The 22635-nt window shown below is 47.1% G+C and overlaps 1 protein-coding gene across 1 annotated transcript in view; it reads left to right on the top strand.

The window, feature by feature from the left end:
* GIPC3 (GIPC PDZ domain containing family member 3) overlaps positions 1-22635 on the top strand; it is a 181079-nt gene that overhangs the window by 35840 nt on the left and 122604 nt on the right. The window contains exon 2 of the mRNA XM_073546296.1: positions 8531-8716. Coding sequence (XP_073402397.1) covers positions 8531-8716 — 186 coding nt within the window. The remainder of the gene's footprint in view (positions 1-8530; positions 8717-22635) is intronic.

Below are 22635 nucleotides of genomic sequence, written 5' to 3'. Positions count from 1 at the left end.
CTAAAAATAAACCTCAGTTTTGGACCCAGGTGGTAATGCGGGTCGCCCCAGACCATCAAGAAAATTGCAGGTTTTTGGTGTTACATAATCTGCATGATACTATTGTTCTGGGGTTTCCCTGGTTACAAATTCATAATCCAGTTTTGGATTGGAAATCTGTGTCTGTGGTGAGTTGGGGTTGTCGGTGTGCCTTTAGTGAGGCTCCGGTGTTTTCCACCTCTCCTCAGTCGCATGATGTTCCTGATTATTTGGCGGACTTTTATGATGTATTTAGTGAGAATGAGTCTGCGTCTCTGCCTCCTCATAGGAGTTATGACTGTGCTATTGAACTGAGCCCGGGGTGTAAGTTTCCCAAGGGTCGGCTCTTCAATTTATCTGTACCCGAGCACGAGGCTATGCAATCCTATATTAAGGAGGCGTTGGAGAAGGGTCATATTAGACCATCCTCGTCACCCTTAGGTGCCGGTTTTTTTTTTGTAGCCAAAAAGGATGGATCATTAAGACCTTGTATTGATTATCGTGCTCTCAACAAAATTACTGTTAAATATCAGTATCCGTTACCCCTGATTTCTGATCTATTCTCCAGAGTTAAAGGTGCTTGCTGGTTTACCAAGCTTGACCTTAGGGGGGCGTATAATCTTATTCGCATTAAGCATGGGGATGAATGGAAGACGACGTTTAATACTCCGGAGGGACATTTTGAGTACCTGGTGATGCCTTTTGGGCTCACTAATGCCCCTTCTGTCTTCCAGTGCTTCATGAACAATATTTTCTGAGATTTTGTCGATAAATTTTTGATTATCTATCTGGATGATATTTTGATCTTCTCCAAGGATTGGGATTCTCATGTGGAACATATTTGGACTGTGTTCCGGATCTTGAGGGAGAATTCCCTGTATGTCAAAGGATCTAAATGCCTTTTTGGAGTACAGAGGATTTCTTTTTTGGGATTTATTTTGTCCCCGTCAACTATTGAAATGGACCCGGCCAAGGTACAGGCCATTTACGATTGGGTTCAGCCCACTTCTTTGAAGGCCCTCCAGAAGTTTTTGGGTTTTGCTAATTTTTATCGGAAATTTATAGCAAAATTTTCTAGTATTGCCAAGCCATTGACTGATTTGACTAAGAAGGGTGCTGATGTGTTAAATTGGTCTCTGGAGGCTGCTTCTTCCTTTCAGGAGCTGAAGCGAAGATTCACCTCCGCCCCGGTTTTGCGGCAACCTGATGTCTCACTTCCGTTCCAGGTAGAGGTGGATGCTTCTGAGATTGGTGCAGGAGCTGTTTTGTCCCAAAAGGATCCTGTAACATCTAAAATGAATCCCTGTGCTTTCTTTTCCCGAAAGTTCTCTCCATCTGAACGTAACTATGATGTGGGGAATCGGGAACTGTTAGCCATGAAATGGGCATTTGAGGAGTGGAGACATTGGTTGGAGGGAGCTAAACATCAAGTCGTGGTCCTCACTGACCACAAGAATTTGATTTACCTGGAGTCGGCTAAGCGCTTGAACCCTAGACAGGCTAGGTGGGCCTTGTTTTTTACACGTTTTGATTTTGTGGTTTCTTTTCTTCCTGGAACTAAGAATGTCAAGGCTGACGCCCTCTCTAGGAGCTTCTTTGCTGATTCTCCTGTGGTGACCAAGCCTGCTACCATCTTAGGCGAATGGGTAGTTCTTTCTGCCATCTCGCCCGATTTGAGACGTGCTCTGGAAGAGTTCCAGGAGGACAAACCTGAGCGTTGTCCCAGTGGAAAGTTGTATGTTCCTGACCAGTGGAAGAAGAGAGTGATGTCTGAAGTTCATTGCTCTGCTTTGGCTGGTCATCCAGGTATTTTTGGTACTAGAGATCTGGTGAGTCGGTCTTTTTGGTGGCCCTCCTTGTCTCGTGATGTCAGGAATTTTGTGCAGTCCTGTGGGACGTGCTCCCGGTCTAAATCGTGTTCTCGCTCTAGTGGGTTGTTGATGCCTTTGCCTGTCCCCAAGAGGCCATGGACCCATATTTCAATGGATTTCATCTCTGATATGCCTGTCTCTCAAAGGATGACTGTTATTTGGGTGATTTGTGATAGGTTCTCTAAGATGGTTCATCTTGTACCACTCCCTAAGTTGCCGTCTTCCTCTGAATTGGTGCCCCTGTTTTTACAACAGGTGGTTCGCTTGCACGGGATTCCTGAGAACATTGTATCTGACAGAGGAGTCCAGTTTGTGTCTAGATTTTGGAGAACTTTCTGTTCCAAGCTCGGAATTCAGTTGTCCTTCTCCTCTGCTTTTCACCCTCAGACCAATGGGCAGACAGAGAGAACAAACCAGACCTTGGAGTCATATTTGAGATGTTTTATTTCTGCTGATCAGGATGATTGGGTTTCATTTTTGCCCTTGGCCGAATTTGCTTTAAATAATAGAGCTAGTTCTGCCACTTTGATGTCTCCTTTTTTTTGTAACTTTGGGTTTCATCCTCGATTTTCTTCAGGGCAGGTGGAGCCCTCTGCCTGCCCAGGGGTTGACACTGTGGTGGAGAGAATGCACCAGATCTGGGACCAAGTGGTGGATAAGTTATCTCTCTCCCAGGAAAAGGCCCAGCGGTTTTCCAACTGACATAGGACCATTGGTCCCCAATTTAAGGTTGGTGATATGGTGTGGTTATCATCAAAAAATATTGCTATGAAGGTGGCTTCTCCTAAGTTTAAGCCTAGATTTATTGGACCTTACAAGATTTTGGAGATTATTAATTCGGTCTCTTTTCGTTTGGCTCTTCCTGTCACATTTAAAATCCATAATGTGTTCCATAAATCTTTGTTGAAGAGGTTTGTTGAACCTGTTGTTCCGGGGGTTGCACCTCCAGACCCTGTATTGGTTGAAGGTAACATGGAATATGAGGTAGAGAAAGTACTGGATTCCCGTCTGGCTAGACGGAGACTCCAGTATTTGGTTAAGTGGAAGGGTTATGGTCAGGAGGATAATTCCTGGGTCTCTGCCTTTGATATTCATGCCAAAAGATTGGTGCGTGCCTTTCATCGGGCTCACCATGATCGCCCTGGTGGCGTGGTTGAGGGTTCGGTGACCCCTCCTCAAGGGGGAGGTACTGTTGTGAGTTCATTTTCCCCTTCACTACTGAGGCCCAAGGAACTCCCTCTTCTGGTGAAGAAAGGTAGTGAGCCTGATTGTCAAACACCTGGGGCTGATGATGATGACTGGCTGAGTGGAGTTAATGACTGGATATAAGGCTGCCGACGCCCTTCTGGCCTGCGGGTGATTTCTCTGTGGACTTCTAGGAAACCAGTCTGATTCCTGCTCATCTAAAGCTAAGATTTCTGCTTTGCCTTTTTGCATTAGTGTTTTGTTTTCCTTGCTTTTCTGGATTCTGCCATTCCCTGCTGGGGTGAGCTGAATCTCCTTTTGCCTGTTGCTCTGTCTTCAGAATTTTCCTGAGTACTGACATAGCTTTTTTGAAGCCTAGCATCTTCAGGGCCTTTTTTACTGTCAGTTGGTTGGCTCTTATTTTCATAGGGTTTTTCACGGATTGCAGACAGCAGCCTTCCTGTCCTTTCCTATCTAAGCTAGCGTGGGCCCCATCTTTGCTCAGTCTATCTTTCTGTCTGTGTTTTGTTCTTTCTTCTTGCTTCACCGTCATTATATGTGGGGGGCTGCCTTTTGCTTTGGGGTCTGCTCTGGGGCAGTTTAGATTTCCCTTTCTGTCTTTAGTAGTGTTGAGCATTCCGATACCGCAAGTATCGGGTATCGGCCGATACTTGCTGTATCGGAATTCCGATACAGACTTCCGATATTTTTTCAATATCGGAAGTCGGCATCGGAATCGGAAGTTCAAAGTTGATTGACAGCCTGACGTCATCATGATGCGCGGTGTGTGCGCATCATGATGCGCCGTCATTTCGGGCCTTCCGGGGGTCTCTGCCGGGGGGCTGTGTGGACTGCCCGGGGTCTGTACCGGCCTGCCGGGGGGCTGTGCCGGCCTGCCGGGGGGCTGTGTGGACTGCCCGGGGTCTGTACCGGCCTGCCGGGGGGCTGTGCCGGCCTGCCGGTGGTCTGTGCACCCTGTGGGGGTCTGTACCGGCCTGCCGGGGGGCTGTGCCGGCCTGCCGGGGGGCTGTGCTGAAGTCCGGGGGTCTGTGCAAGCATCGTCCGATGGGACTATAAGTCCCATCTGGCGATGCCTGCTACCATGACAGTGATTGACACATTAGCCAATGATGGGACAGTAGTAGTCCCATCATCCGGCTAATGTGTTAAATGTTAAAAAAAAAAAAAAAAAATACTACATACATACTACATACATACTACATGCATGCTACATACATACTACATGCTACATACATACTACATATATACTACATGCATGCTACATACATACTGCATGCTACATACATACTACATACATACCACATATATACTACATACATACTACATGCATGCTACATACATACTACATACATACTACATGCATGCTACATACATAACATATATACTACATGCATGCTACATACATACTACATGCTACATACATGCTACATACATGCTACATACATACTACATACATACTACATATATACTACATGCTACATACATACTACATACATACTACATGCTACATACATACTACATATATACTACATACATACTACATACATACTACATGCATGCTACATACATACTACATGCATGCTACATACATACTACATACATACTACATATATACTACATGCATGCTACATACATACTGCATGCTACATACATACCACATATATACTACATACATACTACATGCATACTACATACATACTACATGCATGCTACATACATAACACATATACTACATGCATGCTACATACATACTACATGCTACATACATACTACATACATACTACATACATACTACATGCATGCTACATACATACTACATGCTACATACATACTACATATATACTACATGCATGCTACATACATACTACATGCTACATACATACTACATACATACTACATGCATGCTACATACATACTACATGCTACATACATACTACATACATACCACATATATACTACATACATACTACATGCATGCTACATACATACTACATACATACTACATGCATGCTACATACATAACATATATACTACATGCATGCTACATACATACTACATGCTACATACATACTACATACATGCTACATACATACTACATACATACTACATATATACTACATGCTACATACATACTACATACATACTACATGCTACATACATACTACATATATACTACATACATACTACATACATACTACATGCATGCTACATACATACTACATACATACTACATATATACTACATGCATGCTACATACATACTGCATGCTATATACATACCACATATATACTACATACATACTACATGCATACTACATACATACTACATGCATGCTACATACATAACACATATACTGCATGCATGCTACATACATACTACATGCTACATACATACCACATACATACTACATACATACTACATGCATGCTACATACATACTACATGCTACATACATACTACATATATACTACATGCATGCTACATACATACTACATGCTACATACATACTAAATACATACTACATGCATGCTACATACATACTACATACATACTACATACATACTACATGCATGCTACATACATACTACATGCTACATACATACTACATATATACTACATGCATGCTACATACATACTACATGCTACATATATACTACATGCTACATACATACTACATGCATGCTACATACATACTACATACATACTACATGCATGCTACATACATACTACATGCTACATACATACCACATACATACTACATATATACTACATGCATGCTACATACATACTGCATGCTACATGCATGCTACATACATACTACATACATACTACATGCTACATACATACCACATATATACTACATACATACTACATACAATACATTCATACAATACATACATAGACATACAGTACATATAACATAGAGTAACATACTTACCAATACTTGTCACATTGTTCCCCGAAGCCATTGTCTTTTAAAGGAATAAATATTAACATAACAAACCACAAAAATACTCACCCACGATCCGAAGCACTCCACGAGTGTGTCCCACGACGATCTTGGGTAGAGAACTGCAGCATCAGCTGATGCCGCCGTTCTCTACGGGCTGCAGGAATCCAATGACGGAAGGTAGGTATCCTTCCGCACTGTATTCCTCCGCCACTTAAAAAAAAAAAAGTCCCTAGTCTCACTTTATGCCATTGCTGTGTGTGAATTTCCCACGCAGCAATGGCATAAAGTGAGACTAGGGACTTTTTTTTTTTTTAAGTGGCGGAGGAATACAGTGCGGAAGGATACCTACCTTCCGTCATTGGATTCCTGCACAGACCCCCGAAGCCTGCACAGCCCCCCGGCAGGCCGGCACAGCCCACCGGAGCCTGCACAGACCACCGGCAGGCCGGCACAGCCCCCCGGCAGGCCGGCACAGCCCACCGGAGCCTGCACAGCCCCCCGGCAGGCCGGCACAGCCCACCGGAGCCTGCACAGCCCCCCCGGCAGGCCGGCACAGCCCCCCGGCAGGCCGGCACAGACCACCGGAGCCTGCACAGACCCCCTGGCAGGCCGGCACAGCCCCCCGAAAGGCCCGTACAGACCCCAGAGAGGCTGTACAAGGGAAAAACAGGGTTTTTCTTATTCCGATACCGGAAGTCCCATAGACTTGAATGGGACTTCCGGTATCGGAATCGGCGATACCGATACTTTTTTTAAGATCGGCCGATCCATTCCGATCCGATACTTTGAAGTATCGGACGGTATCGCTCAACTCTAGTCTTTAGGCTATGTAGTCCTCTGGCTGTGATCGAGGGGCCTAGGGCATCGTAGGAGCCCCCCACGGCTACTGCTAGTTGTGTTGATAGGTTCAGGGGTCTGCAATCCGATAGCTGCCAACTTTTCTGGTTTTCTGGACTTAGCTAGCATTTCTATTTTTGCCTCCTACGGTGACTCAATCATAACAGTCCTCCTCTGCACAGCCCCCCCATGTCCTCCCCTACAGAGCCCCCCATGTCCTCCTCTGCACAGCCCCCCATGTCCTCCCCTACAGAGCCCCCCATGTCCTCTCCCTACAGAGCCCCCCATGTCCTCTCCCTACAGAGCCCCCCCATGTCCTCTCCCTACAGAACCCCCCATGTCCTCCCCTGCACAGCCCCCCACATCCTCCACCTACAGAGCCCCCCATGTCCTCCCCTGCACAGCCTCGCCGTGGCCACCTATCTGCATAGCCCCCCAATTCCCAGTATCCCTCTTCCCGCCCTCACCTGCCGGTTGCCGGCTCCGTTCAGCAGCGGTGTGCTCTCCCCGGCCTCCTCCAGCTGCTCTCGGCTGGACCGCGACACCCTGTTGGCCACATGCTCCATGCTGTGCAGCCGCTCCGCTCGCTGTTTGGGCATGTGACAGCCGGAGCCTCGGCAGATCCCACGGTCATGTGACTGCCAATCTACAGCGCTGCAGCGGGGTCATACCATCAACGCGCGCCCGAGGCATGACGGGTAATGTTGTCATATAGTGTTACCTTAACAACACGGCTGCTGGGGCCTTTCCTAAAAGCAACTGAGGAACTGTCATGCTGCCGCGCCGCCCCCACACACATGCCGCCTGAGGCGGACCGCACTCCCCACGCTACACCACTCTGCTGTATTTTGCGGGCATACACCGGCCACCGTGATTGCGGGATAGATAGCTTCCCTGCCGGGAAGGCGGAATACGGCCCCGAAATCGGGACTGTCCCGTGGGAATCGGGAGGGTTGGGACCTATGCCAATTCATTATGTCTCTGATAGTGTCACATCCTCCATTCCCTCATTATGCTATCTCCAATTGTGTTCTAAAATTAAAAAAAAGAATCACACACCTCACCAGATGATCCTCTATGGCATTGTTTCCTTCATCTTGTAGCTGGGTGCCTTCTAAATGCCGCAGGTGTCATGTTGATGTCATCATCACATTGCTAGTACCCAAGTCATAGAGAAAGCACCAGGCAAGCAGCTGAAGCTCTGCTGCTATTTTCTACTGTATGCAGTGTAGCTGCATGAATGCTCCCTGTCTGGCGCACCACTAATATTGAGGGCAATCTGGCCATGGCCACCCTGGTGTCTTGGGTTCTGAGGAATATACCAAATTGCCCTCATTATAAGCTGCCCTTGCGCAGCTCTACCGGTTGCACCAGTGTTATGTCTTTCTCTGCTGTGTTTGCAGTTCATATTGTTTTTAGTGGATTATTGATGGATTTGAGCTGCTCTTTTCAGAGTGAATGATTAGTTCAGGAGGCAGGGGGAGAGGAAGAAGTGTCTGTCAAGATATCTTACAAAGTCATATACACTTGCACTATTGTTTTATGCAGTATTTGTTCAAAGTACAGTTCCCATTTAAGTATATGATTTAATACCAAGATGTTCCTAACCTATGCAAATAAGTGGATATCTTTTTACTTTCGCATAGATTTTGTTCTGTACATTGAACACACACAAAGTGGACATGCAGAAGCTTCTTGGTGGTCAGATTGGTTTGGAAGATTTTATCTTTGCACATGTTAGGGGAGAAACCAAAGAAGTTGAAATCACCAAAACGGAAGATGCTTTGGGCCTCACAATCACTGATAATGGAGCTGGATATGCATTCATAAAGGTACAATTTGGAGTTTTTTTTAAAATAAGAATTAAAATGAAGAATTTCTCTAATTCTCATAAATTGAGTATGACATATGGCATAATTGAATATTAATATTTGTATTTTATTCTCAAATAAATTTGATCATATTGGACTTGTTATCAGCATATTACTGCAATATATTGTGACATTTCAGAAGATTAGAATCAGGTTTAGCTAAGAAAATTTGCTACTATAATTTCTTAGTAAAAATAATTTTCGACATTATTCTGTTAACGCCATAACTAGTGTTGAGCGATACCATCCGATATTGAAAAATATCAGATCGGATTGGATAGGCCGAAATCCAAAAAGTATCGTGTATCGCCGATTCCGATCCCGGAAGTCCCACTCAAGTCAATGGGACCGAAATATCGGAATTAAAAAAAACCCTTTCTTTCCATGTGGTTAATTCTGCATGAAGAAAAACAACTAATAATAATGTAGAATGTATTGGGGGAGGTGGAGGAGACATTAAAGCCATAGAGGTTTAGCCCAATCAAATGGTATAGCAGGAATACATTTTTTTTTTTTTAAAGACGTTCGGAGTTACAAAGATATTGACTATGTTAACCTCTTTTATATTTTGTCAGATATGTATGTTTCACTACTTCCATACTCTTCACCTTCTTTTTTACTTCTCCCACACTTTCTCCTTCATGATCCTCAGCAGCAGCAGCAGCAGCATCTTTTTCGTCAACTTCTTCTTCACCTTATTCATCTTCTTCTTCACCTTCTTCCTATTATTCTTTTTTTTTACATTATTCATATTCTTCTTATTCAACTATTATTCTTCTTCATATTCTACTTCATCATCTTCTTCCTATTCTTCTTCTTCATCATATTCTTATTTGTGACAGTCATTCCTGTAGTTGTTATCTATAAAAGTTTGAAGATTACACCTTCCGTTCTGCCTGTCACAAAAGATTTACAACAGGATTTGTCCGCGGTCAGTTTGGCCTGCAGCAGCAGCAGGCATTTTCCAGAGGCACCACTAGGAGGAATGGACTCACCTCCATACACTGCTTAGTCTTCTTCTGCTTATAATTTAGATAATATCATTTGCTCTAATATCTTTTGCTTAATGTTCTTCTGCTTTTGGTTTTTCTGCTTCTTGGTCTTCTGTCTCTTGTTGTTCTGCATCTTGGTGGTTGTCTTCACATTCTTTGTCCTCTTGGTCATCTTCTTCAGGGTCATCTTTTTGGTCTTCTTCGGTGTGGTCTTCAGGGTCGTCGTATTCAGGGTCGTCGTCAGGGAGATCCAGAGTGAGAACCAAAAACCATTTCCACAAGCTCGAACTTGGAAAAGTAGCAGAAGGTACAAGAAGGCTGAGGAACTGCTGAGAACCAGCTGACGGTACTGGAACCCGGATGGTTAGCAGAAGGAACAAGAGCAAATGGAATTAGCGAGGACCAGCTGACGGTGCTGGAACCGGGAGGGGCAGCATAAGGAACAAGAGCCAATGGCACAACCGTGGACCAGCTGACGGTGCTGGAACACGGTTACTAAGCAGGAGGTACCTGTGCTAGAAAGCACTACCAAGGACCAGCAGACATTGCTGGAACTCGGATACCGAGAAGGAGGCACCTAAGCCAAAGGCACTGCCGAGAACCAGCTGACGGTGCTGGAACCCAGATGGGTAGCAGAAGCTGCAAGAACAAATGGAACTAGCGAGGACCAGCTGACGGTGCTGGAACCCGGAGGGGCAGCAGACGGAACAAGAGCCAATGGCACAACCGTGGACCAGCTGACGGTGCTGGAACACGGTTACTAAGCAGGAGGTACCTGTGCTAGAAAGCACTACCAAGGACTAGCAGACGTTGCTGGAACTCGGATACTGAGAAGGAGGCACCTAGGCCAAAGGCACTGCCGAGAACCAGCTGACGGTACTGGAACCCGGATGGGTAGCAGAAGGTACCCATGAAAAAGACAAAGCTGCAAGGCCGCGAGCCGGCCGCAGTTACCGAAACCCACAGTCCTACAGGGGGTGCTTGTCCTATTGGCACTACGGAACCAGCCTTTATTACCAGAACCCGCAGCCCACATAGGAAGCACCTAAACTGCAGGCACCATAGACTCGGCTAACCCAACCGCAGCACGACAGGCCAATGAGTCGGTGGCAAAGTGACCTTGACACTACCCGGAAACAGCAGGCGTGCTGGAACCAGGCTGGGCAGGAGGGAGTACCCATGCCAAAGACACTGCCGAGAACCAGCTGACGGTGCTGGAACCCGGATGGGTAGCAGAAGCTACAAGAGTCAATGGAACTACCGAGAACCAAATGACGGTGCTGGAACCCAGAGTGGCTGCTGAAGGAACAATAGCCAATGGCACAACCGTGGACCAGCTGACGGTGATGGAACACAGTTACTAAGCAGGAGGTACTTGTGCTACAAAGCACTACCAAGGACCAGCAGACGTTGCTGGAACTCGGATACCGAGAAGGAGGCACCTAGGCCAAGGCACTGCCGAGAACCAGCTGATGGGGCTGGAACCCAGAGTGGCAGCTGAAGGAACAAGAGCCAATGGCACAACCGTGGACCAGCTGACGGTGCTGGAACACGGTTACTAAGCAGGAGGTACCTGTGCTAGAAAGCACTACCAAGGACCAGCAGACGTTGCTGGAACTCGAATACTGAGAAGGAGGCACCTAGGCCAAAGGCACTGCCGAGAACCAGCTGACGGTGCTGGAACCCGGATGAGTAGCAGAAGGTACCCATGATAAACAAAGTGGCAAGGCCGTGAGCCGTCCGCAGTTACCGAAATCCACAGTCCTACAGGGGGTGCTTGTCCTATTGGCACTACGGAACCAGCCTTTATTACCAGAACCCACAGCCCACATAGGAAGCACCTAAACTGCAGGCACCATAGGCTCGGCTAACCCGACCGCAACACGACAGGACAACGTATTGGTGGCAAAGTGACGCTGACACTCCCCGGAAACAGCAGGCGTGCTGGAACCAGGATGACACTACACCACAGACGGCGCTAGCTGCCCCACGCTTCCAGCTCATCTTAGGACTTCTGCCTGGTCCCTGCCAGACTGGATCTTTTTTCAGCTCCTCCTGCACATTCATACTGCCGTGATTGCTTCTTTTTCTCTTGTACTTTAAGTGAGGTTTGAAAAAGACCCGACATAGGGTCGAAACGTTACCTCAACGCACTATTCCCCTGTGGTGTCTTCAATAAAAAATTTTTTTGCATTGAAAATCAAAATTTCCCAGAGTGCAGCTGTTTTCTCTTCACTGGAACCAGGATGGGCAGGAGGGAGTACCCGTGCCAAAGACACTTCTGAGCAGCGACTGGCGATGTTGGAGCCCAGGTTCAATCAGGGTGTAGGCTGAGGCCTAATTTCATCAAGTTTAATATCTGTTGTAGACTACTACTGATTTCAAACGTGCTCCAACTAGGCCTCTGGCTCCACTCTGTCTCTAGTATTTCCCCTGGCCTCCAACCCCGCCAGTTGCTGCTCAGAAGTGGCGTCTGCACAATCAACACTTGTTCCTGTGTTACTGGGGTTCAGTAATGTCAGCTGTTCCCCTGATGTGTGTTCGGCAATGTCTCCTGCTCTGTCCACATTCCCACTAATAGTAGTAGGAATGTGGACACAGCAGGAGACATTGCCGGACACACATCTGGGGTTCAGCTGACGTTACTGAACCACAGGAACAAGTGTTGATTGTGCAGACGCCACTTCTGAGCAGCAACTGGCAGGGTTGGAGGCCAGGGGAAATACTAGAGACAGAGTGGAGCCAGAGGCCTAATTGGAGCAAGTTTGAAATCAGTAGTAGTGTGAATGTGGAGACAGCATGAGATATTGCCGTCCACACAGCAGGGGAGCAGCTGGCATTACTGAACCCCACTAACACTGGAACATGTGTTTCTCTCTGTGCAAACGGCACTTCCGAGCAACAACTGGCTGTGTCGAAGCCCAGGATCAGTCATGGAGCAGTCTGAGGCCTAATTGCAGCAAGTTTTATAGGTGATGCAGTTTGAATGTGGAGGCAGCAGGAGATATTGCCATCCACACAGCAGGGGAGCAGCTGGCATTACTGAACCCCACTAACACTGGAGCATGTGTTTCTCTCTGTGCAGACGGCACTTCCGAGCAACAACTGGCTGTGTTGAAGCCCAGGATCAATCATGCAGCAGGCTGAGGCCTACTTGGAACAAGTAGAAAATCGAATGTTGTGTCAATGTGGAGGCAGCAGGAGACTTTGCCGTCCACACAGCAGGGGAGCAGCTGGCGTTACTGAACCCCACTAACACAGGAGCTAGTGTTTTTCTCTGTGCAGATGGCACTTCTGAGCAACAACTGGCTGTGTTGAAGCCCAGGATCAATCATGCAGCAGGCTGAGGCCTACTTGGAACAAGTAGAAAATCGAATGTTGTGCCAACGTGGAGGCAGCAGGAGACTTTGCTGTCCACACAGCAGGGGAGCAGCTGACGTTACTGAACCCCACTAACACAGGAGCTAGTGTTTTTCTCTATGTGGACAGCACTTCCGAGTGACAACTGGCTGTGTGGAAGCCCAGGGATTACAGTTCAGGTGGTAGAAACATGAACACAACAGGAGACCTGGATACTTTTGCCAACCAATTATTTATTCTGGAAGAGGACTGGCAAATTCTGTCGAGATCCAGGCCTTGTTCATTGTCAGAAAAGTAAGCCGGTACACGTTTTCGGAGGATAGTCGCGTGCGACGGTCCGTTAGTACACCACCTGCGGCACTAAAGACGCGTTCCTATAATACACTGGCAGCAGGGCAAGCCAGCACCTCCAATGCATACTGGCTAAGCTCTGGCCATGTATCCAGCTTAGAGACACAAAACTTGAAGGGGGAAGAGCAGTCTGGGAGTACACTGACAGGGCAAGACATGTAGTCTGTCACCATCTGACGGAAACGTTGCCTCCTGCTCACTGGAGCCGTCTGTGATGGTGTAGACATTTGTGGCGGACACACAAAACTTTGCCACATTTGGGCCATACTGGTCTTGCCTTGTGCTGAGGCGCTGCCTCTGCTCCCTCTTTGCGCAGAGCTTCCTCCACTGCCTTGATGCACAGAGCTGCTTTGTAAAGCACTAGCAGCACTGCTCTCGGGTGGAATGGAGAACATGATGGACTGCACCAGTGTGTCTTGGTACTCCCGCATTTTACGCTCCCGGTTCAACGGTGTTATGAGGCTTTGAAAGTTGTCCCGATAGCGAGGATCTAGGAGGATGTACACCCAATAATCAGCCGTGTTGAGAATGTGGGCGATGCGGCGGTCGTTTTCCAGGCACTGCAGCATGAAATCAACCATGTACTGCAGACTCCCAACTGCCCAAGAAACGCTGTCCCCTGATTGAGGCGTCATCTCTGCCTGCTCTGCATCACCCCACCCTCGCTGTACATACTGACTAGAGCATTGTGTACCTCCCTCCTCTGGAGAGATGTCTTCCTCCTCCATTGACTCCTCCTCATCCTCCTCACAAAGTGTCCCCTGTCTAGGCCTTTGTGAGGAACCACGTAGCGCAGACTGTCCAGAAGCAGATGGCATTTGTGACTCCTCATCCTCCACCTCTTCCAAAACCTCCTCCGTTAGTGCTTGCAGTGTTTTTTGAAGCAGGCAGATAAGGGGGACAGTCATGCTAACTAGTGCATCATCTGCACTCACCATCGTGTGGAATCATCAAAGACACGCAAAATGAGGCAGATGTCCTTCATGGAGGCCCACTCAGTGGTGCTGAAGTGTGACCGGCGCACAGTGCGACTTGTTTGCGCCTGATGCAGCTGGTACTCCATTACTGCTGCCTGCTGCTCACACAACCGCTCCAACATATGTAACGTTGAATTCCACCTGGTGGGTAGGTCACATATGATGCAATGTTCCGGAAGGCGTAATCGGCGCTGCAGAGCTGCAAGGCGCGATCTTGCCATGCCTGGAACGCCGCATGTGAGCGCACTCTATGCGGACCTTGTGCAGCAGTGCATCAAGATCCGGATAGTCCCTCAGAAAGCTCTGCACGATCAAGTTCAGCACATGTGCCAGATATGGGATGTGAGTGAGGTTGCCTAGGCCCAGAGCTGCCACCAGATTTCGGCCATTGTCACACACTACCAAGCCTGGCTGGAGATTTGCTGGCAGAAACCACACGTCGCTCTCCTGCTTGATGGCATTCCAGAGCTCCTGCGCTGTGTGGCTTCAATTCCCCAAAGAAATAAATTTCAGTACGGCCTGTTGACGTTTGGCCACGGCTGTGCTCATATCGGTCGTAACAGGCTCCTGCAGAGCTGATTCTGAGAAACTTGAGTAGGAGGAGGAGTCAATGTGTACAGACTGGATTCCTGCAATCCGTGGAGTTGGCAGAACACGTACAGCGCCACTATCCAGATCTGTACCCGGCTCCACAACATTGACCCAATGGGCAGTGAGGGAAAGGTATCATTCCTGTACATGGTTACTGGTCCACGCATCGGTGGTCAGGCGGACCTTCTTACTGACGGCGTTTAGTAGCGCATGTTTTATTTTTCCCTCCACATGCTTTTGCAGGGCAGGGACGGCTTGCCTGCTGAAATAAAAGTGGCTGGGCACGGTGAATTGTGGGACTGCCAATGCCATGAAGTTCCGGAAGGTGTCAGTCTCCACCAGCCTGAATGAGAGCATTTCAAGGGCCAGTGTCAGGAACACCACACTGCACTTGCTCACTGAGCCAGGGTGCGTGTCCTGAGTACAAAGACTGTGCACAAAGATACCTGCGGAGCGAGCAGCAGTGGTGACAATGCATGCTCCAGGATCTGAATCACGTGACTGCTGGGGGCGTGGCCTAAGCTCCACAATGCTAGGAGCTGCACGGAAACTCCTAGAAGGGTAACTACAGGACAATGTTACCAAGGGGCATAGACAGAGACAGACACCAAATCAAGCCGGGTCAAAGCACGAGATAGCAGGACAGTACCAAAGGGCTAGACAGAAAGAATAGTCAGGACGTAGCAATAGATCAGAAAACCAGAACAGGTATTAGATGGTACAATAGGGGTAAACTGTAACGGAGTAACGATAGCCAAGCCAGGAGGTCAGAACCAGAAAAGACAATGGTACCAAAAACGAGAGACGGAGTACAGAGTGAAGGAACAAGCCGGGTCATACACGGGAAGCAAACAAACAATGCAGAGTACACGCACACCAGGGGTCAGACACACCAGAATAGCAGTATAACTGACAGAGAATGCCAATATGGAGTGAGCATAAATACCCCTCCCAGATCCAAAGAGAGGCCGGCAATGTTAACCCTGTCAGAACAGGACATTAACCATGTCCTAACCATGACAGCCAGTAGTTTGGCAATGCCAGCATTCAGAGCCTGTGCTCGGGGATGGTTTGCTGAGTATGGCCGCCTTTTATCCCATACCTGTGCTACCGATGGCTGTAGAGTGGCCTGGGAGTGTGAGGATGATTGTGGGTGGAATGTCACTGGGTCTCTGGACAACAGTGCCAGAGGTTCTTCCTTGGCGATCCTGTGAGGAAGTCGAACCAGCTGTGTGTGAGCTGGAGGAAGAGGCCCCAACACGAGCTGAAGAGGTGGTAGGTGGTGCTGTACGTTGGCCTATGTCTTGAGTGTGTCTGTGTAACTCCAGCTCGTGCTTGGTCCGCACATGTTTCCACATATTTGTGGTATTGAGGTTGCTGACATTTTTCCCTCTTTTGACTTTCTGATGACACAGCTTGCATTTGACAAAGCAAATGTCATCTGCAACTGTGTCAAAAAAGGACCACGCACTGCAAGTCTTGGGAGCGCCCGTTTTGGCTTTTGGAAGAGGAATGCTCCTAACGGGTGCCGAAGTGGAGGCTACAGGCAACAAAGTCTGCCCCCTCCCTCTCCCTCCTGTTTTGTCCGTTCGGGGAATCTCTTCCTCAGAGCTGCTCCCACCACCTTCCTGTTCCTCACGCCATGATGGGTCAAGGACCTCATCATCTGCACTCCCCTCTTCAAAAACCTGCTTCTCCTGGGTAGTCTCGCCAGCACCGTACGCACCAGAAAGTGGCACCTGAGTCTCGTCATCATCTGATGCGTACTGAGGTGTGCTGACCAAAGGCACTGGCCCACCCGCCTCTTCAGATTCAGAGGGACAAAGCAGTTGCGCAGCAATGCATACTCCCTCTTCTTCACATTCTTGAATGCTGCTTGGCTGGCCCCCTCTTTCCAAGCCAACAGATTCAGAGAACAGAAGTAGAGACTGTGATGGCTCCTGTCCAGGGCTCTCTGACTGCCTGGGCACTTTGGCAGGTGGTGAAGAGACAGATGGTTGATCTTCAGTGCTCTGGCCCTGAGAGGACGTGGAAGTCATTGAAGTCGATGCGTTAGCTGCCATCCATCCGACAACGGCTTAAATTTGTTCCTCCCGCAGCAGTGGGGTACGGCGAGGTCCTACAAAGCTGCGCATAAAGGACTGTTGCCTAGTAAAACTGGGGGATGCTGACTCACTGGTGCCTGCAGCAGGCACAGAATCCCCACGTCCTCACCCTGTAGAATCCCAATGTCCTCTCCCCGCTGAAACTCCACGCCCATGTGCCTTACTCCCTGCCTTCTTCATCTTGGTAGACTAATAAAGATAGGCAGAAAAGTACAAAGGGGGGCTTAGTGTGGTTATTCCTGAACAGCTGCTAACAGGTATAAGAAACACTAATTTTATAAAGTGTGTGTGTGGACTACACTTTAATATGAGCTAATGTGGCCTACACAACTGTCAAATGGAGTGTTTGGTGAACTTTATTTATTTATTTTTTTTCAAAAAAACAAAAAGGATGTGACCAAAGATTTGAAAGCGATAGTATCACAAACTTTTTGGAGCTATTACAATGCCGGAAGGTAACCTACAATGCAAAAGATGAGGCTCCAAAAAATAGGAAAATACTAATTTGACTGCGGCTGAAGGGCACAAGCCAGAAAAAAAGCTCCTCTAGCTACTCCTATATATTGTTTGCAACCAACCAATGTAGATGGATACGGATGGATGCACACTAATAGGAGAATGAAAAATGAGCTGCAATAAAACAAAAATATGTGTGAGGCAGTGACGCACGCTGAGTGGCCTACAACCAGACGTAGCTGTAGGACACACTACAGCGTGAGCTGCACTCACACACAGAGACCTCTCAGACAGCCATGGACAGTGCAGATAAGTGGGCACTAGCACTGAAAGGCTGCAGAAAGGCTCCGCTGTCTACTCCTATAGTGTTTGCAACCAACGTATATGGATACGGATGGATGCACACTAATAGGAGAATGAAAAATGAGCTGCAATAAAAGAAAAATATGTGTGAGGCAGTGACGCACGCTGAGCGGCCTACAACCAGATGTAGCTGCAGGACACACAACAGCGTGAGCTGCACTCACACACAGAGACCTCTCAGACAGCCGTGAACAGTGCAGAAAACTGGGCACTAGCACTGAAAGGCTGCAGAGAGGCTCCGCTGTCTACCCCTATAGTGTTTGCAACCAACGTATATGGATACGGATGGATGCACACTAAAAGAAGAATGAAAAATGAGCAGCAAAAAAAGAAAAATATGTATGAGGCAGTGACACACGCTGAGCGGCCTACAACCAGACGTGGCTGCAGGACACACTACACAGCGTGAGCTGCACTCACACAGACTTTGCAGACAGCTGTGAACACTGCTGCAAGGCAAAAGAAAGCTACAGTGGTTGATTATGTAGCCTGGGTAAAGCACAATATGATTTGTAAAATCGCTATCTCTAACTGTCCCTCACAGTCTTGAACAGCAGCCTGTCCCTAACTGAATTCACAGCAGAGTGAACCCGAAATGGCGGCGGCGGCTTTTATAGTGCATCATGACATCATTTCAGCAGCCAATCACAGCCATGCCATTAGTTAACATGCCTACATGCCTAACAAGATGTGCCCACACTTCTGAGAATTGTCATTGGCTGAATCAAATCAAACTGGCTGATAGCATTATGGGAACTTCCGATTCCGGTATTCGATATGCTAAAAGTATCGGAACTCAATATCGGAATTCCAATACAGTGAATATCGGCCGATACCCGATACTTGCGGTATCGGAATGCTCAACACTAGCCGTAACTCCAAAGTCTGTTTTGATCTTCCTGACAGATGCCCATTTTTCGAAACTCACGTGTCAATTTATGCGGTAATAACTTCGGACTGCTACTTCTAATCCCAGTGATTCTGAAATCTTGAAATTTTGTACTTTGAGTTGGTGGTAAATTTATGTAAGATTTGTGTTTAGTTATGAAAATATTAGAAATTTGGTGAAAATTTACATAATCAGTTTATTACAGACTGATTCCATTTTAAAATGACTTGAAAAATTACCATATTTTACGGATTATAAGAAGCACTTTTTCCCCCCAAATTTGGGGGTGAAATGGGGGTGCGTCTTATAACGCGTATATACCTTACTGGTACCGTTGCTGCAGGCTGGGATGAGGGGGGTGCCCGGCGCTGCTGCTGGGGTGTCCGGCGTTGCTGCCGGGGTCTCCGGTGCTGCGGGGCGCTCTGCCAACATTTTGTGAAAGGCCAGAGCCCCCCGCAGTTCCGTGGTTTCCAGTACGGTGGACTCCGAGAAAATGGCCACCGAGGGAAGCGCATGCGCAGATGGAGATCTCGGCATCAAGATCTCTGGAGATGAGCCAAGATCTCCATCTGCGCATGCACCGCCCCTGGCATCCATTTTCACAGAGTCCACCGCACAGGAAACCACGGATCTGCGGGGGGCTCTGGCCTTTCACAAAATGTCGGCAGAACCCCATTGCAGCACCGGAGACCCCAGCAGCACCACCGGAGACCCTAACAGCAGCGCCGTACACCAGCAGCACCGGACACCTGCAGCGGCGCACGGCACATCGGACACCTCATCCCAGCCTGCGGCCTGCAGCATCAACCCACTCCTGCCTCCTCCAGCAGCGACCCTGGGACCCCACTTTACTGCAGCCACCACCCCCGGTAAGACGTATGGATTATAAGAAGCACCACCGTTTTATAAAAAAAAAAGAAATTCCTATTTTTCTCCTCAAAGTTTGGGGTGCGTCTTATAATCCGGAGCATCTTATAATCCGAGAAATACGGTACATTTTTTTTACTAAACTTTTGATTTAGCCTCAATTTTTTTATTTTCATAAAGGGAACCTGTCATGGGAAAAAACTGTCTTAACCTACAAACATGGGGTTAATCTGCAGGTTAATAGCATTCTGAACATTCCCAGTTCCTGTACTTAGAATACTGTGAGGAAATTAACTTTATTCGTCTATTCGCAGTACAAGAAGATATTAACTTTGGAGTACAAAATACAACCATTTCACAGAAAGGGACCCCAATGAACTATATTAAAAATAATTTTTATTCATAAATCTAAAATTACTAACTGGTGTACTACACCTAATACCATCACCAAATATAAAAAAGATGTTAGATAGAAAAGGCCAAGGGAGGTGCCTGGCCCTACTCTAGTGCTAAATGCGCCCTACCTACCAGCGGAGGTTGGCAACCTATTCCTGCACAAATGGCGCCACCACTCACCGTCGACTATCCCTTCTAACCCTTGAAAACCCTGTATGGAGGGGATGAAAGACTGATGACAAGAAACAGTGTATCTAATGATAAAGATGCAATCAGAATCATTAATCAAAAACGGGGAGGGAAGAGACAGGTGTAAAGTATTTTGCAGACAGGGGGCTAATGGCCAAGCTATCCCTGTCCTGACACTGCCTGTCAGCGGAGGTTGGCACCCTATTTGATCAAATTACGAGATTGATGCCCCGCTCCTCGACGGCTATCCCAAAGAATGGCCCTGGTATGGTAGTTATAAGTAAATCCTATAACATGTAAAGTGCTAGAGTGCTTAGATGTAACATCATTGGAACATATGGACCGTGGATTTGGATAAATATGAAGTATAGGTATAGGACATAGCATTAGAACTCATCAGTGGAAAGCATGTGTTTCATGATACTATACAGATTAAATATATTTAACAAATGTCCACACTTATGCTGTTCATGATTCACCAGAGAAAACCCCCAAGTTTATCCTCCCACAGCTCCCCCAAATTATGTCTCCATTATTGGAGCCAATGCAAACATTACAAATTCAATGAAGAGCTCCTCTCACAATAATGCATCCACAAAGCCCACAGAGTGTGTACAGTGGGTACGGAAAGTATTCAGTAATCAGTACCCTTTAAATTTTTCACTCTTTGTTTCATTGCAGCCATTTGGTAATTTCAAAACAGTTAATCTTTTTCTCATTAATGTACACTCTGCACCCCATCTTGACTAAGAAAAACAGAAATGTAGCAATTTTTGCAACTTTATTAAAAAAGAAAAACTGAAATATCACATGGTCATAAGTATTCAGACCCTTTGCTCATGAGTGTTCTTGGGAATGATGCAACATGTTTTTCACACCTGGATTTGGGGATCCTTGCACAGAAATGACTGATCTGGTATGAAACGACCCACCAGTAGGTCGGTCACCAACAGCACAACAAACAAGGCTACACCGGGGACACAATTACAACGGTGGGCCCTGCGATAGGGAACAGGGTAATGGACACCTCCTGCACTCTCCTAAGGATGTGTTCTGATCTCCCTGACGTCCCTATACGGTTTCTTTCAAACCGTCGCCGAGCAGGATGCCTTAGCCCTGCCTTGCCCTGCGCTAAACCCTGAATAGGGCAATAGGGCATTGGCAGGTGTGAACACTGGTCCCACCGTTGCACTAATACAACACAAAGGGAAGGTATGACAGACAAGGTAAAGGAAACAACACTTAGCTCTCTGCTGCAAAGCACTGCACAGAAGGAATGAAACACCAGATACACCGGACTCAGCTGAAGAACAACTGCTCCCAGCAAGCTCCTTCTCCCAGCTTGGTCACTGCAGAATGACCTCTAACACCGATGGTTAGCTGATGCACCAGGTGACATAATAAAGGAAGGTGGGAGTGGTAACCACAGACATCAGCAAATCCAGAAGCAATGTAATTACAACAGCGGCCATGGGGGGAAAAACTGATATTAACCCCCGATAGCCTGAAAGGAAAAAAGTTTTAATGTGAGAATCCAGATCTGCCATGGAACCAAAAATGGATCGTGACAATCCTCCGCCATTCTTCCTTACAGATCCTCTCCAGTTCCATCAGGTTGGATGGTGAACATAGGTTTACAGCCATTTTCAGGTCTTTCCAGAGATGCTCAATTGGGTTTTGGTCAGGGCTCTGGCTGGGCCAGTCAAGAATGGTCACAGAGTTGTTCTGAAGCCACTTCTTTGTTATTTTAGCTGTGTGCTTAGGGTCATTGTCTTGTTGGAAGGTGAACCTTCTGCCAAGTCTGAGGTTCAGAGCACTCTGAAAGAGGTTTTCATCCAGGATATCTCTGTACTTGACTGCATTCATGTTTCCTTCAGTGGCAACCAGTCATCCTGTCCCTTCAGCTGAAGAACACACCCATAGCATGATGCTGGCTCCACCATGTTTCACTGTTGAGATTGTATTGGGCAGGTGATGAGCAGTGCCTGGTTTTCTCCACACATACCGCTTAGAATTATCACCAAAAGGTCTAACTTCATCTCATCAGACCAGAGAATCTTATTTCTCATAGTCTGGGAGTCTTTCATGTGTTTTTTAGCTTATCTGGAGCCGTGCACTTGGGTTCCCTCTGGAGAGACATAAATCCAGGAGCACTGATGGCCTCATACAGCTAGTACTTTCCGTACCCAATGTATATAAAGAAATAAACTTGATGCGTTTCCCCTCTTGAATGAGGTTCATACATATACATGTTTGAAAAGACTACTTAGCTTATCACGGTTATATGTAAATAGCAATTGAGTCCTCAGCACATAGGGTGGATCCCCTCTGGATGTGGTGTTTG

The sequence above is a fragment of the Dendrobates tinctorius genome, unplaced genomic scaffold (assembly GCF_039654945.1).
Source record: "Dendrobates tinctorius isolate UK_male_01 unplaced genomic scaffold, ASM3965494v1 ptg000011l, whole genome shotgun sequence".
Taxonomy (NCBI): Eukaryota; Metazoa; Chordata; class Amphibia; order Anura; family Dendrobatidae; genus Dendrobates; species Dendrobates tinctorius.
Note: the sequence above shows the minus strand (reverse complement) of the source record. Positions and strands in the feature narration are given on the sequence as shown.